Raw genomic sequence first — 18,586 nt, forward strand, 5'->3', positions numbered from 1 at the left:
GTCCCCAGTTCAACACTGCAGCACCCACCTTCAGCCAAAAGAGGCAGGCCTTAAAAAAAAAAAAAACAGAAAAAAAGAAAAATCAAAATGATAAATTTCTTCTCTCTCTGGCTCTCTCTAGAAGCCACCTGGGAGGGACCTCGGTGACTCTTCACTCCGACAGCTGAAAGCAGATCCTGGGGTTTCCCAGCCATGGATGAGGGAATGCCAGGTCCTCCAGTGTACCGACACACGGACGCCCTGCTCTCTGAAGGTAGGGCCTGGTGTCGGGGATGCTCTAGGCAGCTGAGGTTTCCAACCCTTCTGCTCCGTTTCCCCAGTTTTGGGATTACAGGTATAAACCATTCTGCCCATTTACTTTCTGAGATTTTTAAAGTTTTTTTGAGCCAGTGTCTTACTCTAGCCCTGACTGGCTTTGAGATCGTGGGAAGTCTTCTAGGCTCAGAGGCTATGATAAGGTCATGACTTACCATATGTAGCTTCAGCCATGTTTCCAATGAGCAGTCTTTCTGCCTTCCTGTTAATTTTAGATACTTTGTTTTTAGGTGGAGACGTGTTGTGTGAAAGCTCACCAGCAGTTAGGGGCTGCTGCTCCGAGGGAATGCGTTCTCTATCCTATGTCCCACTTTTCCCAATACTGCAGCTAAGATCCACACTAGGGCAGGCATTCTAGGGATACGTTGAAAGGCACCCTTGCCTCTGAGCACTGAGAGTCTGATGAACACAGAGAAGGTCCCCACACAGCTCAAGTCTTCGAGAGAAAAGCAGACAGACATAGCAGCTGTTCTTTGTTCTTGTTAAATTTTATTGGCATCACGTTCGTCTCTTTACAGAACTCAGCCTACACCCTAGAATGTAGACCTCTGGAGGGGAAGTGCTCCGGGAAGCAAGCCATGATGCAGGGCAGGACCTCGGGAGGGGACAGAACTGCCAGGGCTTAACCCAAGAGACGGTGGGTTAGTGCTGGGCCACAGTTGGGTGGGTGGGAAAGGAGGAGGGTTTGCTAACCTACAGGTACCACAACCCTGAAAGGAGCGCCTTCTAGAACAAAGGTAGAGTCACTGGGACAGGTCTGGTGGGTTTTCTTTTCCTCTCTGAGTAGGATAGTAATCTAAGGGCATTATAAAGTGTTGAATAGAAGAAGGAAAGAAAAAAAAAACAGAAAGGGAGAAAATGAGAATTTTAATTTCTGAAGTAACAGCAATTTATCCATTGTATACACTACTGTATTATGCAAATCAACCTTTTGGAAAAATTTAGACACAGAAGGGAACTGTCTAGTTCAGTTTTCCCTCTGGAGAGATGAAACGCTTTTTGGCTCTTAAGTCTGTGATAAAAGGCGTACATAATTCTTGTGTCTACTGTACAGAATACTGCTGCTAGCTGGACTTCCAAATTTGAGTCTCTAACACTCTGTAATCCAGACAGGGTTCAACCCTCCACCTTGCACGCCTGCGTTAGAGGACTTAAACACACAATCCAGGAATTCCTTACACTAATTTATACATTTTAATTGGTTGCATATATTAACATGTACTATAAGATTCTTTTCTAAGAAGCATTACATAATAAATGGATACTGTAAAAAGATCTGGTGAGTTAAAAGTAACAAGCATTAACAGATACATACAAAACAGCCTGCTCAGAACGGAGCCTGGGCACCAGCCTTCCCACAGGACCTTCAAGGAGGGTAGGAGTAAAAGACCACAAGACCGTTAAAAAAAAAATCAGATAATTAGACACAGATGAACTGTGAACAGTTCTCTCACTCTCCAGTGGACAAAAAGAGTAAGCTTGCCATGCCCACTGTACCCCAGAGCACCCAGGGTCTCCGCCATATGCCATACACAGGGCTCATGGTGGGCAGCTGCCCCAGGAGCCCTGACAGGCACAGGCTGGAGTTTGCTTGCTGTGTGTGTGTGTGTGTGTGTGTGTGTGTGTGTGTGTGTGTGTATGTGTGTGTGTGTGATAACTGGTGGAGTTTCTTTTGGCAGCTGGATGTGAGAGCTCACGTCTGGTCTGTTTAGAGGAGGAGGGACGCATATTGAAGGCCTACGTGTGTGTTCTTGGTCTGTGAAGGACTCTGTGCTCTGTGCTCACTGCCCCTTCAACAACTGCAGCTCTCTGCGGAGGCCTTGGCCCGGTCGTTCTTGTCCAGTTTGATGGGTTCAGGGAATTCATTGTACAGCTCCACTTCTGTTTCCTGGATAGGGGGAGGAGAGAGAAAGGCTGATGACTGGAGTCACAGGGACAGATCCTGACTGAACACCCACACGAGGGTGGTAGACTTTGTGAGGAGATTCAATCAGCAGTAGCCACAGCTACACTGAGCAGCCAGAAATGTTCCAATTCAAGTTCTGACCACTGTGGACCACACACAGCTAAGGTGCTGTATTTCTGTCATTCTGTCATAGGGTTTACATCATTGCCAGTTCTATCCGCTAGGGCCCTGCTCAAGGCTCCATGGTCCCAGGGTGAGCATCCTGGGACCCTTTGCTGCCACCTCCCACTCAATTTTCTGGGCTGTTGCCTAGGAGCTAGTTTCTTTCCAGTGTTTGTTTCTACATATTGCAGCCAAAGGGGCAGAGCTTCAGGTGATGCCATCAGCGCCCATGCTGCACGAACAGATAAGGACTTGAGTCACTGGGGTCTTTTCCTGAGGAGTAACTGAGTACCTACACACCAAGCCCTAGGGCCCACCCCACAGCACTGTACCCAAGAAGGGGAAAATCTTTCCTAACAGTATCATTTTTATTTTATTCACAACAGCTAAAAAATATACAATAAGGGTTTACTAGGGTCCAAAACACCAAGTGTGTAACACACTGGTCTTAGTGTGCTCACAAAACTGGGCTACCATCACATCAGAATGTTCATCACTCCAAAAGGAAACCCGGTACTAAGCAGCTGCTTGCTCCCCAGCACCAGGCTTTTTTCTCCTTCCCTCCAAATGCAGGAGTGGAAGCCAGGGCTTCACCACATGCTCTATAAGCACAACACTCTGCCGACGGGCCACACGTCTCGTTGTTAGTTCAGGGTCTTACTCTGTAGCCCAGCCTGGTCTTGGATTTGTTTTGGCCTCTGTGTTACAGCCTTGCTCCCGCCCTACTGCTCCTGTTGGCAGAGCAGTGTCTGAGTACATGGACCACCTTTTGTACAGTCACCAGTTTGTGAACATCTGCATTGTTTTGACTTTTTGGTTATTATAAACAGCAATAAATTTATATTCCTGTCAGCACTAATATACACATTTAGCACAAAAAGCAAAGAATATGAGTGACAATCTTGGACAGAATGGGTGTCAACCCCAAAGTTTATATGTTGAAGCCCTCACACCCTCCACCCCCACATGCCTACTTAGGCCCAGAGTCTTCAAACTAGACAATGTTATCTGTGGCATCGGCTCTCACAGGACTTCAATTTTCCTTTTTAGACAGGGTCTCATATATATCCCAGGCTGGCCTTGAAACTGCTGTGTATTTGAACTTGAACTCCTAAATCCTCCTGCCTCCACCTAGTGCTGGGAGTCTGAGGTACGTATTACCATGCTAGATTTATGTGGTACTAGAGATGGGTGACAGGATCTCATGCATGCCGGGAGAGCACTCGATTACCAAATGAGCTCACTGTCTATGTGCTCCTTGGACAACCCAGAGGGCATAGTATCACATTTACTCTCTGAGCAAAGCCGCCCTGTGTGGACACAGCAAGAAGACAGCCATCTACATACCAGGAGAGTCCCCGACTGTACAACTGTGAAAATAAAATGGTTTCTGTAGAAGCTGTCTGACCTGTGCTATTCTGTTATGGCTGGGCTGGTATAATTCCAACAAAAACCTCAATAAGCTGTCAGCTTGGGTGGGAGAGGGTTAGGATAGCCACAGGTTAGCAAAACTGTACCTTAGATGCTGAAATAGGGGCTGGAGAGATGGCTAAGCAGTTAAGAACACTGATTGCTTTTAAAGAGGTTCTGAGTTCAATTCCAGCAACCACATGGTGGCTCACAACCATCTGTAATGGGATTGGATGCCCTCTTCTGGTGTGTGTGTCTGAAGATAGAGACAGTGTACTTATATAAATAAAATAAAATTTAAAAGATGCTGTAATAAAGACGTCCCAGGTAACCGTGCCTCTCAACATGTGAGTCTCATATGACCACCCTGGGGCTCACGTGTCAGACATTTACATTACAATGTATTAACTAGCAAAACTACAGTCATGAAGAAACAATTTTATGTGTCGGAGTCACTACATGGGGAACCGTATTAAAGGGAAGGTTGAAAAGCACTGAGGTAAAGGAACCCAGCCATAGCCAGGGCAGTTTGTCCATGCTGGAAGAGAAACATGAATGATTTAAACAAAGGTCAGACTGCAAGGGGACAATGGCTACTTCCCAACACACACATTCACTGGAAACAGAGTTTTTTGAAGGGAGAAGGAACTGAGAGCGGAGTTCCACCCAGACCTTTAAAATGTATCTGATAGATGATATTTTTGTTGTTAGGGTCTTTTCTATCCCAGGATGGTTGCTGAGACTGGCCTTGAACTCCTGATTCTCCAGCCTCCACCTCCCAAATGCTGGGATTATAGCATGTTCTAGCATATCTGGTGTTTTTTCTGTGTAGCTTAAGCTGTCTGGGAACTGGTCATCCTTTCTTCTTACCTTGGCTCAGGCAGATACAACACCCAGCTAAGATGGCCTTTTCTTTCTAGGACCAAAGCTATCAAACATAAGAACTGGGGGGGTGGGAGGTGGGGGAGACTGGAGGGTAGGTGAAGGTAATGTCTACTCACCAAGAGTTCCTAAGGTCACTCTGGGCACATTCCCAAGTACTACCTCAGAAAGGACCACATGTTGGTAGTATAAGGACCCTTGTTGTGTCATGGAACTAAAAAGCCCCATTCTAAAGGTATCCTGGTCTGGAGAATTCAAAAGGACACCAGTAAAGAAAAGATGAGGGGCTGGAGAGATGGCTCAGAGATAAGAGCGCTGACTGCTCTTCCAGAGGTCCTGAGTTTAATTCCCAGCAACCACATGGTGGCTCACAGCCATCTGTAATGAGATCTGGTGCCCTCTTCTGGCATGCAGGCATATACGCAGGCATAATACGATATACACAATAAATCAATCGTTAAAAAAAAGATGAAATACTAAGTAAGATGCTTCTTGAGAATATGCTGGCCATCCACAGTAGCAAGCCTAGAAGAAGCTCAAAGAGACAGTGCTTTGAGTGGCAACTGAGTGTCAGAAGGTGACATCCACAGCTTGCTGGTTGGAGCTAAGACCACACTTTAATAACTCCCCCCCAAAACTGTAACCAACCCCAGGACCTTGCACATGCGGGGCAAACACTCCGCACTGAGCTACACTTCCAACCCTCCTATGTTGCCTTAGCTATTCTTGAACTTGCCATCCTGCCTTGGCTTCCCCAATAGTTGAAATTATAGGTCTCTATCCTGCCTTAGCTCTCAAAGAAGAGGGTAGCTGGGAGCTCTGGGTTCCTTGATGTAGTTTTCCTGTATCTCTTACTTGTGTGTGTATGTATATAACTACTCTCAGGAAAAGCAAGTCCCTGGGATTGAGAGTTGTTAATCACAATCACCCTCTAATGCTGGCGTTGGCTCTGCACGAGGGGAACAAGCTCAGACATGAATGACTAAACAGCAGCAACAGGGATGTGATTCGAGTTTATCTCATTAAACAGAAGCAGGGATTTGGTGAGAGACCTTTAAGTGGACTAAAATACACAGGGAAACAAATCAACCCAAGGACAAGCGAGCTCACCTTCACAAAGCAGTCCCTGTTCTGTTCCTGAGGATTTGCTATGTCTGGACCTCACTATTCATGGACCAGGCTGCCCTGAAATGCTCTGTATTTTAGGTATGTGTGCTACCACCAAGCCATACCCCAGCTCTGCCCTGTGTCTTTCAGATGACTAATAAAGCTGTGCATCTCACAGGAGCTGAGGCAGAATCTCTCATGACCTAGCCATTCAGAGAAGCACCTTAGTTTTTCCCAGATGCAGCTAGGGAAAAGGCATCTAGGAAAGAACGTCAGACCTCACCAGAGGGTGCCATGCAGCTTGAGGGCCCTGGAGACCCACCTGTTTAAGGGCATTCCGAGCAATTGTCTGGAAGGCCTGCTCCACATTAATGGCCTCCTTGGCACTAGTCTCGAAGTAAGGAATGTTGTTTTTGCTGTAGCACCAAGCCTGTGCCCTCTTTGTGGCCACCTAAAGGAGAGAGAAGGACACTAGTGACACGAACAGCAGACAATGACTCAGTCCTCCCCAGGACAAGTACACAGGTGAGAACACATCTGGGAAGGAGGAAAAATGTGGCCTATAGACCTGAAGGTCATATCTCTGTCCATAGCCAGATCACGTGGCCCTTAGCTGAAGGAGACTGATCCTCCTGGGGTCCAAAGCTCATCTCTGATATGAATCCTGTTTTCCTTCACTCATCTAGGGCCACCAGAGGTAGCAGGTGGCATAGTCTTTTCAGTGTTCACCCCTTAGATCTTTCCTGCCCCTGCCCCAGCCAAGAAGCAACAGACAAAATCTGGAAAAGGAAAGAGATGTCCGAAATAAGCTGAGCTATATTTAACGAAGCTATGTTCCGACAGAAGTGCTGTGTACAGTTACGGCAGAGCAACATGACTCAAGTCCACAGCACTCCTCCTACCCCCAAAAAATGAGAAAAGCAATTCCTTCCTTTAAAGAATAGAAAGAAAACTGAGGCTCTGAGTGCAAAAACTGCCCCATACCAAAGCTGGCTGGGGTCAGCTGGGGGACTAGGTGATAAGCACTCCCACCTGAATTTTCCCATGTTATTCTGAGCCCAGTAGAAAACCCTCTGAACTCCAGGTCCCAGAGGAGCGTGACCAATGATAGTAACTGCAGTTGGAACTTACTTGTCTGTTTTCCAGGTCAATCTTGTTTCCCAGCACAACAAAAGGGAAGTTCTCGGGATCCCGGGGGCTGGCCTGGATGAGAAACTCGTCTCTCCAGCTGTCAAGGGTCTTGAATGTGTTGGGGGCAGTCACATCAAACACCAGAACACAGCAATCTGCACCTCTATAGAAGGCCACACCAAGAGACTGGAACCGTTCTTGACCAGCTGTGTCCCAGATCTGCAAGACACAAAACATCTGGTCTTTAGGAGATGCTGGGCAGGGTGTATGTGTGTGTATGTGTAGGAGTGACATGAGTCTCCCTTGTTCTCCCAGGTATGTACCTAGAACATGAAGCTATAGCTTCAAGCTTCAAGACTAATTATTCTGGGGCAAACTTTCTGCTGTATGTAGCCTAGGCTGGTCTTGAACTTACAATCTTTCTGCCTCAGCTTCCTGGGTGCTGAGATTACAGACTAAAGTTAATATATCTATAGATTTTTTTTCTTTCGTTTTTCGAGACAGGGTTTCCCTTTATAGCCCGGACTGTCCTGGAACTCACTCTGTAGACCAGGCTGGCCTCGAACTCAGAAATCCGCCTGCCTCTGCCTCCCAAGTGCTGGGATTAAAGGCGTGCTCCTGGCATATCTATAGATTTTTAACAATGTCATTTCTTTAATCAAAAAGTGGTTCTTGTTTATAACTTAAAACCAAAATTGACAAAAACAGCCAGGCGGTGGTGGCACACGCCTTTAATCCCAGCACTTGGGAGGCATAGGCAGGCGGATTTCTGAGTTTGAGGCCAGCCTGGTCTACAGAGTGAGTTCTAGGACAGCCAGGGCTACACAGAGAAACCCTGTCTCGAAAAACCAAAACCAAAATAAAATAAAAAAAAAAGACAAAAATATCTGGAGTTGAAGTTAGCAGTAGGTCGTACCACTGGTTAAGCACAGACACTGTCCTACAGCACCATGTTCAACTTAGGGACAGATGGTATATGAAATACAAAGACATAGAACAGGCATAAGAATGAAGGAAAAAAACTCAAGAAAATCGTGTCATATTCCCAGCAAGTTTTGAAAATCATCTTCCCTTCAAACTTACAAAAAAAGTATAACTCATATTTATCAATTAACAAGAACAAAAATACAGCCCTATGTCTAATGGTCCTTTTAAATTTTCTAGGGTTTTCTGGAAGTTGGTTGTGGCAACAGAATCCAGGGCATTGTAAACTCTGAAGCTTCACTGCACATCTATAGAGAGTCCCAAATGAACTATTTTCCTCTTTATTTCCAAAATTATATACATTTATTTTTTTAAAGAATTATTTACTATATATATATATATGTATATATGTATATGTATATATGTATATATATATATATACACATATATATGAATACTCTGCCACTCTCTTCAGACACACCAGAAGAAGATATCAGATCTCATTACAATGGTTGAGAGACACCATGTGGTTGCTGGGAATTGAACTCAGGACCTCTGAAAGAGCCATCTCTCTAGCCCTATATTCATATATTTAGTTACCCACTAGTGATATGATAATATGGGCAGATGCTACAGATGGAACTAATGTGATAAGTCTTAATATTGCCACTGTACTTATGTCTTTTTTTTTTAAAAAAAAGATTAAACCTATGGCCAGAAAGATGGTTCAGCAGTTAAGCCCACTGCTGCTCTTCTAAATAAGCAGGTTTGAGTCCCAGAATCCCCACAGCAGCTTATAATCTCAAATCCCAGGAGATTTGAGGCCTTCTGCTGCCTGTGTGCCCCAGGCAGAATGTGGTGCAGAGAGGTACATGCACATACAAGCACATAAAACATTGCCTCCATGATACTTTTCTGAACTCTCCAGAAATAAATGGTGCCTGAAGAAAATGTCTTACACCAGAAGTGCTCTGCTGTAAATCTCTTCCAACTCACCTTTTCTCATATCCAAAATTACCAGTATCCCATTGCCTTATTATACTTTACTTTGTTCCCTGGCCATTCATCCTCATATGTGGGTTGCAATGATTACTCTTACGATTCTCTCCTCGTGCCGAAGGTTAACATGAGGTGTAAACCATAGACAGAAACAGAAAATGGGACTGAGAAGAGCTGGTCTGGAGCAAGAGTGAAGCCAAGACATGCTCAACCCCAAAAATCTCATCCTGAGATCAGCAGCAATATGATTTCCCCTCCACCCTATCCCCAGTTAAAGGAGCTACCTTGCTGAAGCCTGCCTGCTGAGAGTTTGTTCTTGAGAGTTTGCTCACTCACCACCTGAGGTCTCCATCAACCCCTGGCCATTCCCGCCTCAATTTCCCTCTTAGGCCACAGGTTGTGATTGCTGTGATCATGCTATTATGGATGCAGGATCGAGGAGTGGAAACACAGGAAACCACTCCGCTGATAGACTGCACTACAGAAGAGCACAATGCCTGCCTGCCTGCCTGCCCACACCTCCACCTCCACATGATTCAATTCCCTGAAATCTGGCTTCCAGGCTATAAGGTCTGTCTGTACTCTGCCTACTTGACCACCAGTTTCCTGTGAGCACATACTCCTGTTCAGGGACTACTGTAATATCATTCAGGGTTAGATGAATGTGCTCTCATACAATCTTCCCCTCTTATGACTTGTTCTTACTCCTCTACTTTCCATGTGCATGTATTTCACCTCAGGTCCTGAAGCTTTTGGCTACTGCACTTCAAGGTCTTGGTCCAGCCAAGTACAACATGTGTCCCTTAAGAGTTCCCAGCAAGGACCCCGTTGCCTGTGTCCTATCCCATGGTCCTTCTGTGTATCTATGCTAATACCATTGCTTCAACAATACCATGGCTTACCAAGTCTGGAGTATTTGTGCATACCTACCTGGAGTATTGCACTCTGACTTGTAGCTTTTTCTTCAACAGTATCAGAAACATGAATGGTAAAACAGCCGTCACAATTCCACTGGACCTTACAATGTGTAACTCCAGTCCTGGTTTCCTTATGGTAGGACCCAAGAGCCACAACCAAGGTCTCAACTGACAGCAAGCCATGACTTTAGTAAGCACTTATGGATTTCCCTCTGTATCATTATTTCTAGACAGTCTAAAAGCTACTACCGTGGGATTAGGTATTATAAGTAATTACAAAATACATTTAAAGTTTTATATAGGAGGATGTCCTTACATTCTATATAGACATAACAAATCAATTTTAGCCGGGCAGTGGTGGCGCACGCCTTTAATCCCAGCATCTGGGAGGCAGAGGCAGGTGGATTTCTGAGTTCAAGGCCAGCCTGGTCTACAGAGTGAGTTCCAGGACAGCCAGGGCTACACAGAGAAACCCTGCCTCAAAAAACCAAACCAAACAAACAACCCCCCCAAAGAACAAATCAATTTTATTTATAAAATCTGTTTTTAATTGTTGTTTTATTCTATGGCTGTTTTGCCTGCATGTCTGTCTGTACACCACTTGCATGCCTGGTGTCCAAGGAGGCCAGAAAAGGACATTGGATTCCCTAGGACTGTAGTTACAGATGGTCTTAAGTCCCACTGTGCACACTGGAATTCAAACCAAGGTCCTCTGGAAAAGACTAGCCAGTGCTAAATCCGTGCTTAACCTGAGTCATCTCTGTAGCCCTTACATTCACCCTTTTTAAGATAAGATCTAATGTACCCCATACTGACCTTCAACTCATTCTGTAGCTGAAGGTAGCCTTAAAACAATTCAGATCCTCCTGCCTACAGCCCCCCAATACTGCTGGGATTACAGGCCTGCACCACCACACTCGTTTTAGTCATGGAGGTGGGACCCAGGGCCTCATGATCATAGCAACCGTTTTGTCTCAGATGGCTTCTCTAGCCCTTTGCACTTAGGTTGACTTTATTCTTATTTATTTGTCTTTGTGGTGGGGTGCTCGTGGAGGCCAAGAGGGGAAGGAAAAAAAAAAAAAAACCCTGTGCTTTTTATTATCAGAGTTCTAACTCTAAAACCAGCATGCTGACTAAACCTTTTGAGCACTGCCCTGGTGCCCCGCTGCTGTGGAGATAGGGCAAGGCCACGGCTACTGCTTCCTTGGCTCCCACGTCCACACTGGCACTGGCTCCTCTTCAGTCTTTTGAGGGAGGGTGTCTGTTACTCATGCACATTTTTAATTTATTCCTCCTCGACAGTGAGATTTCTGGATCCCTGAAATTGGTGTAATGTCAGTTCTGGGAAATTCTTGGTAAATTTTATCTTTAATCTATTTTCTTTATTCCTTTATATTCTTTTATATATAGCTCAATGGCAGAGCACTTGCTGGACATGTGTGAAGACATAGGACAAAAATAAAAATGAGTGGGTATGGTCTCACCCAACCTTCTTTTCTGTTTCTTTTTCTGCAGATCCTCTCTGCTATGTCCAATCTACTGTTAACTGAAATTTCCAAAAGTTTTCCAAACTTTTAATTCTTTTCTCCTTAAATCTATATTGCCCATTTGTTCTCTGTAGATGTAAGGGTCCTTCCTTCCTTCCTTCCTTCCTTCCTTCCTTCCTTCCTTCCTTCCTTCCTTCTTTCCTTCCTTCCTTTAAATTTAAACCAGTGTACAGAGCTGCAGTCAGAGGTCTGTGGTAGAACACCTATCTTGTTAGGCCTGGGCCCTAACACCGCCCACCCTGAAAAGAGTGGAGGAGTTCAATTAGATAGTTCACACCTGCATTACCAGCATTTGGGAAACAAAGCTAAAGAACTACAAGAGTTTGCGAGTAGCCTGCCTGGTCTATATAGAGTGTAAAAATAAATCAGCTACCGTGAATGACCTTACACTAGCTGTGAAATTGGGCCTGTCTCCTTTGTAAGTATAAAAAGCACTCTCAAAGACCAAGGAAGTCACCACTGGGTTCTTTGTGTGATATCTTCCTTTTTTATTTATCTTTTACTACAAGCTGCTAAAACTCTTGAGAAGTATGTGGGGCTTATCCCAGACTGTCCCATCCTTCAGAAACTGCTACCTCATCCCACTCTCTCCTGGATCCTTCTGTCTCATGGGTCTCCAGTGTGGTTCTCTTGATGCTGTCTGTGGGGATCATTGCAGCAGTGAGTGTGGCTCCGTCTTAGTAGTCAACCCTGTGCTGGGCGCAGTTTGAAAAGCAGTGAGATGTGACACAGTTCAGATGCAATAACGGGGCCTACACGGGAGCTCAGCAGGTAAAGCGCTTGGCACATAAGCTTGATGACCTGCTTTCAATCCCTAGAGCCCTCACGCACATGCGAGAACACTCGAACACACACAGTCTGGCTAGCGGCTGAGCAGTGGCTGGCTTACCTGCATGGTAACAAGTCTGTCATCCACCATCACCTCCTTGGTCAGAAAGTCTGCTCCTATTGTGGCTTTGTACTGGTTACTGAACTTCTTGTTCACATACTGGTTCATGAGAGATGTCTTCCCAACACTGAAAGTGGACAAAACCCACATGTCCTTGTCAAATAAGGGACTGAAAGCAATTTGTGTTTATAATTTTTAAATCAACCTGTCTGGGCTAGGAAGAGAGTTTAGTTGGTATAGTGTTTGCCTGGCATACACAAGGCCTGGGTTTAACTCCCAGTACTGTTAACAGTTTAAAAACAAAACAAAGCATTTGATTAAAGGAACATGCTGTCATGACTGAGAGAGACTTCTCCCTCTCAGGGTAGCACCAACTATCACCCTAGCATCACTTACTAGGTGTGTACTTTCCTGGAATAGTGCAGAGGAAGGGGCTGGCAGGAGATAGCTCGGCAGGTGTGGCAGTCTGAGTAAGAATGGCCACTACAGGTTTATAAGCTCTTGTTGAGAGGGTGTCACTGGGTGTGGGCTTTACAGTTTCAAAAGATTCGTCTCCATTTACAGTGTTTGTGTACTTGCTTCCTCGCTCTACTCTCTCTACCTTCTCTCAGCCTAGTGGTTGTGAATCAAGACATAAGCTCTTAGCAACTTTTCCAGCACCAAGATGCCATGCCAGTCACACTCTCCCTCACCAACCGTATGTAAGCCAATAATAAACTCTTCTGTAAGTTGCCTTCGTCATTGCGTCTTATCACAGCAGCAGAAAAGTAACTAAGATAGTGGGTAAAGGGACTGCCAAGCCTAGTGATAGGAGTTCATCCCCAGGATTCACTGGGGTGAGCAATGAGGGGGTGAGGATTCCTGCAAATTATACTGACACCCACACATGGACCAGCATTTGCAATAACCCACAAACATAAACACAAAATAAATACACACAGACACGCACACACACAGACATACACACAGACACAGACACACACACACAAAATAAATACATGTAATTTAAAAAAATACAGGGGGGAGATTAGCTCTGTGGCGAAGTTCCGTCAGCTCCAACACAGCAGTACAAAACAAAAGCACAAACTGAGAAAGCCCAGTGAAGACATCCTCATACACACAGAACACCATTTATAAGCTTCAGTGCAGGCAGCTCAGGTGGCAGACACTAGTACAACTCTTTCATACAACTCCTAAAAGGAGCTTTGAAAAGATCACTCTGCCACTGCAAACGCAGGTGTTTATGCATCACCCAGTGTCATCAAGACCAGGAAGAAGCCATTCACTTCAGCAGGCTTTCCTCAGTACATAGCCAGAAAAGAATGTTCCAAGACAGGTGTAGCAGCACATGCCTGGACTCCAGTGCTTGAGAGACTGAGGCTGGACTGGACTGCACAGTGAGTTCAAGGGCATCCAGCCACATTATTTTCTGTCTTAAAAATAAAGCCGAAGTGAAACACAAAACAGGGCCTGTACAATGGCTAAAAGCCTGATAACCTAGGTTCAACCCCCAGGACTCCACAGCAGAAGGAAAGACAGTTCTTGCACACTGTCTTCTGACCTTCACACCCACATGCATATGCACAGACATAATAAAAAATTCAATGCAATTTATAAAACATCAAACAATGTTCCCCCAAGGAATTTTTTCACCAAGAAAGCTCACCAGCCAAGCGTTCAGTAAGGTAAGGGTAGGGTAAAGGTAAGGCAGCCTAAAGAGAGAGATAAAGCTTTCCTTGTCCATGGCTGTCCACAAAGAACCCAATTCATAGTCAGATGACTTGGACATATCACAGCCTAAGGCAGCAGTACTTGTCAGGGGCATAGCTCAATGACTGACCACTGGCCTAAGATGTGAGTGAGGCCATGGGTTCTATCTCTAGTACTGCAGCACAATTAGAATTTACAGAGGAGTAGCAATGACATCTGTTATCCTCAAAGGCCTTGAGACTCCTTTCAGACAAGTCTGGGCAACACAGATCTAAGGACAGTATGTTATTTCTGACAGAACTGAACAGGAGACACTACTCCTATACTCTACCCCACTGGAATGCAATTTCAGAAACAAGAAAATACTTGTTTAAGGTTCCTTAAGCAATTCAAATTGGCCAAACAGACAGAAAATCCATGACTGCTAAGAAAAGGAAAGAAGCTTTGGAAAACAGGGACACACATGCTTTTACTACTGCTCTCATTGCCTTCTTTCTCAGAGACAGGCCCATGCTGCCCAGGCTGCCTTCAACATTTTAAGGCTTAGCTGATTTTCCCATCTCAGCCTTCCAAGTTGCTGGGATGATGGCATGTGCCATTGTGCCAAGTTACTATTTTTACACATAAGACCTTAGTAAAGCAAGGCCATCATGAATCACATAAGAAACCAAGTCTGAAAACTGTAGTAGAAAACAACTGGGAGATAAAGGCATGCAGATCTCTATGAGTTCAAGGCCAGCCTGGTCTATACAATGAGTTTGAGGACAACCAGGGCTACATGGTAAAACCCTATCTCAAATCCCCTGCCCCAAACCTCCTACCCCACGTAAAAAGGGGGAAAAAAGTCCTACTAGGCAATTTTAACAACAACTGAAAAATCCATTACTTGGTGAGTTGAAGATCTAGAAACAAAATGCAGCCCTCTGGTTTGGCTCTTCGCATCCAAGCCTTGCTTAGGCACAGTAGCAGGAAGGCAATGCATGTGTATGCAGAGCCCACATCTGCATAGGCAAGGTACTAGCAACAGCAGATCGTGAAGACAGCACTTCCTGGTCTGTCCAGATGGTACAGAAGAGAATCCATAAAAAGATGACTATCATTTACTAGGTTCAGACCCCTCTCCCCTCAAAAGAAACTCAAGCCCAAACATGTTGAAAGACATAGTGACACAGCTGTAGAAGACTCCATGCCTAACATGCCCTGGGTTATAGTTCATGAAAAACACAACCACACAAGACATTCACACACACATCCATACTAAAAGAAAAAAAAAAAAAGGAGCAAAAATATGCACCAAGAAATATTCAAATTTCTATAAATCCCAATAGTAAAGGATAGAAGACAGGCTCAGTGCAGAATGTGGAGCTATCTTGAGATCAGTGAAGATGAAGCTCCAAGCCTATCTGTGAGGTCAAGTTCATGAGAGACACTTACCCAGAGTCTCCCAGGATGATGACCTTCAGCAACACTTTCTTCCTAGAGGTCATCCTTGAAGCTGTAGGAAAGAGAAAGCACAGGTGAGCTGAAGAAACACGAAGGCAAGACATTGCCTCCCTCTCGGCCACTCTGCTCCGTCAGGAGCCTCAGCCTTCACTCAGTCTGTCCCCAGGTCCTGTGAATCCTTGAGCTAGCCTTAGACAGCAGGGCAGGGGCTGCAAGGATGAAGGTGTGCTCTCTCTCAAGTGCTGGGTCCATTACTGGCATCAGCAGTTGCATTAACACTCCAACAGACTCATGAGTTCCACAAGTGAAGAGAAAGCACTACTTCCTCAGCAAAGAAACCTATTTCCTTCCTTCCTTCCTTTTTTCTCTCTCCCTTCCTCTTTTCTTTCATTTTTTTGAGTAAGGGTTTCTGTGTGGCTCTGGCTGACCTGGAAGTCACTGCAGACCAGGATGGTCCTTTAATTCAGAGATCCCTCTGCCTCTGCCTCCTGGGTACTGGGATTAAAAAAAAGTGTGTGCCACCACAGCCAGGTAGGAACCACTTTAAGGAGCACCATGTGCTGGCTAGTTTTATGTCAGGTTCACACATGCTAAAGCCATCAGAGAGAAGGGAGCCTCAAGTGAGACGATGTCTCTGTAAGAGCAGGCTGTCAGCAAGTCTGTAGGCCATGGGAGAGGGCACAGGTCTCTGTGTATGGTGCCACCTCTGCCTGGGATTTTGGTCCTGGGTTCTATAAGAAAGAAGGCTGAGCAAGCCCTGAGGAGCAGCCCAGTAAACAGCAATCTTCCTTCCATAGCTTCTGCACCAGCTCCTGCTTTTTGGCTTCTCTCAATGAAATGTTACTTGACTATGTAGGCCAAATAAACCCTTCCCTCCTCAAAGTACTTTTGGTCATGATGTTTCATCCCAGCAATTATAACCTAAGACACACCCCCCCCCCCCAACTACTGTTTGCTGCTTTAAAGCACGTACACATATCTACATAATCTTATATTGTCCATTTTCTAACACTCTCCATGAGGACAGTTTTATTTTCTATGTGCCTGGTGCCAAGTAAAGAACTATCAAACATGAGATTAGTGGATGAACAATACTTCACAGTGCAACTCTAGGGACAACCATTTTCCAAAAAAAAACTAGGCAGCCTTCACTTCCAGGACCATACAATATGTAAAATGCTGAACCTTGGTTCATTCTTCCAGCACCTGTCAATCCTTGATCTATTAACAAAAGAGAGCTTCTGAGTCAGTGACTTATCAGAAAATGAGTGGGTTTCAAAAATACTACTTGTTAGTTGAGTACTGTATGTAAATTAGCAAGTACTGGTTACTTTTATTTTAATATGTGTCCCAAACACAGGTCAGACAAAGAACAGAACAGAGTCCAGACGACAAGGGAAGAAGTTGCAAGCCACAGTTCAGAGGCTGTCTGCCAACTGCCTTTTCAATAGCATACCCAAGAGCACACAGGAGATACTGTACCAACTGGCTCACAAGGAAGGAATCTTATGTCCCTCAAAGTCACCATTTCTATTGTTTCTGGCTATAGGGACAGTGTAGAAACAGGAGTGGTATCTCATGAACTAATGAAAAACGATTTGCTATGACAAAAGGCAGATAATCCCTTGAAATGATTTATCTTGGATCACAGTTTCAAAGGCAACAGGGCAGTTGCAAGGACTGTGGGCCCATAATAGAACATCACAGTAGGGAGAGCGTGGATTGAAACTGGTGCCATCTTGATACCTAGAATCCATACAGGAAGAAAGCCTGTGCACTAGACTTCCTCCCAGCCCCTTTTATTCCATCAGCCCACACACCCGACCTCCAAGGTATGGGATGGTATTGCCTACAGTCAAAGAATGTCTCCTACGTAACTGTCTCTGGGGTCAGTGAGATGGCTCAGCAGGTAAAGGCACTTGCCTCCAAACCTGAGGACCTGAGCTCCATCCCTGGTTCTGAAGCCTGGAAGGAGAGAACCACCTTCTGTCCTCTGAGCTCCACATGTATACTGAGACATGCACGCACATACACACACAATAAAACAAATACAATAAAAAATTACTTCTGGAAATGCCATCACAGTCACACTCAAAGACAAGCCTTACACATCTAAGTATCTCTCAGTCAAATGAAGTCGGCAACCAAGATCAACTATCAAACAAAGTCTGACTATTCTCAATGTCCAACCCCCCTGCTCACAACTCGGTCAATGACAACAAGTTAATTAAGCTCAGTGGCAGTGGTAAGAAAAACACCTGCTAGGGCCAGGAACAGGTAGTGTAAGGAAGCTGAACCCTCGAGACTGTTTCCTTCAGCCACTCATCATACCTAGAGTCTTCTCACACTCTAAACTATACATTACGTATGGAGTCTTACTCCCTTCATCCCTCCAGAGACTGTGTTGACTCAGCAAGGTCTCAGTCTCATCGAAGGTCTAGCATCACTTTGTTTGTTGTTTTGTTTTTCAAGACAGGGTTTTTCCATGTAGCCCTGGCTGTCCTCAACCTCAGAGATCTGCCTGCCTCTGTGTCCCAAGAACTTTAATCCTAAGATTAAAGGTATGCACCTCCACTGCCTGGCTGGTATCACTATTTGAAATGGATTACACTATATCGGTATATATGTTTGGTAAAAAATTTTTTTCCTTTCTATTGGGGGCAGTAGACAAGGTCTCATTATGTAGACTAGGCTAGTCTAGAACTCAGAGCCCACCTCTGCCTCCTCCTGACTGCTAAGATTAAATACATGCATCATATGGCTTGACCACAGCTTGATTTCTTAGTAGCCTTTTTGCGTATCAGAAAGGAAGTACTATCCTCAGGCTTTGCTCATGCATATCGATCCAATCTGTTTCCTTCCCAGTGTGCCTCCGCCCACTGGCAGCGCCCACAGAGCACCTAACATGCTGACTCTGCTGTGGTGAAGTGAGACACCTTTGAGTCACTTTCTTCAGCTTCCAACTCCAGAAACTACACAGGGTTGCTGCCCCAAAGCCATCAAATTGCCAGCAGACAGTGTTTTGAGCATATACTTTGGTTATTACGATAAATGAGGAAATGAAGGTTGTATATGGGGCTCAGCACTGCTTTGTGGTCAGAGGGCACGTCTAGCCCATGCAAGGCCCTAGGTCGGATCCTCAGCACCAAAAGGAGAGGGAGAGAAGAAATGAAAGAGAAAGGGAGATGGGGAAGAGAAAGAAGTATGTATCTCTGAATTCCGTCTGTGGGACACTCTTCCTTGA

At 45.0% G+C, this 18,586-nt stretch overlaps 1 protein-coding gene across 1 annotated transcript in view; it reads right to left on the reverse strand.

Moving 5' to 3' along the window:
- Window positions 1-782: 782 nt before the first annotated feature.
- The window catches only part of Rab7a (RAB7A, member RAS oncogene family), a 43,985-nt gene continuing 26,181 nt past the window's right edge, over window positions 783-18,586 (reverse strand). The window contains exons 2-6 of the mRNA XM_028782972.1: window positions 15,334-15,394; window positions 12,190-12,316; window positions 6,914-7,132; window positions 6,105-6,233; window positions 783-2,203 (exon numbers count right to left, since the gene is read on the reverse strand). Of these exons, the coding sequence (XP_028638805.1) occupies window positions 2,108-2,203; window positions 6,105-6,233; window positions 6,914-7,132; window positions 12,190-12,316; window positions 15,334-15,386 (624 nt within the window). The 5' untranslated portion in view covers window positions 15,387-15,394 and the 3' untranslated portion in view covers window positions 783-2,107. The remainder of the gene's footprint in view (window positions 2,204-6,104; window positions 6,234-6,913; window positions 7,133-12,189; window positions 12,317-15,333; window positions 15,395-18,586) is intronic.

The sequence above is a fragment of the Grammomys surdaster genome, unplaced genomic scaffold (genome assembly GCF_004785775.1).
Source record: "Grammomys surdaster isolate TR1022 unplaced genomic scaffold, NIH_TR_1.0 948, whole genome shotgun sequence".
Lineage (NCBI taxonomy): Eukaryota > Metazoa > Chordata > Mammalia > Rodentia > Muridae > Grammomys > Grammomys surdaster.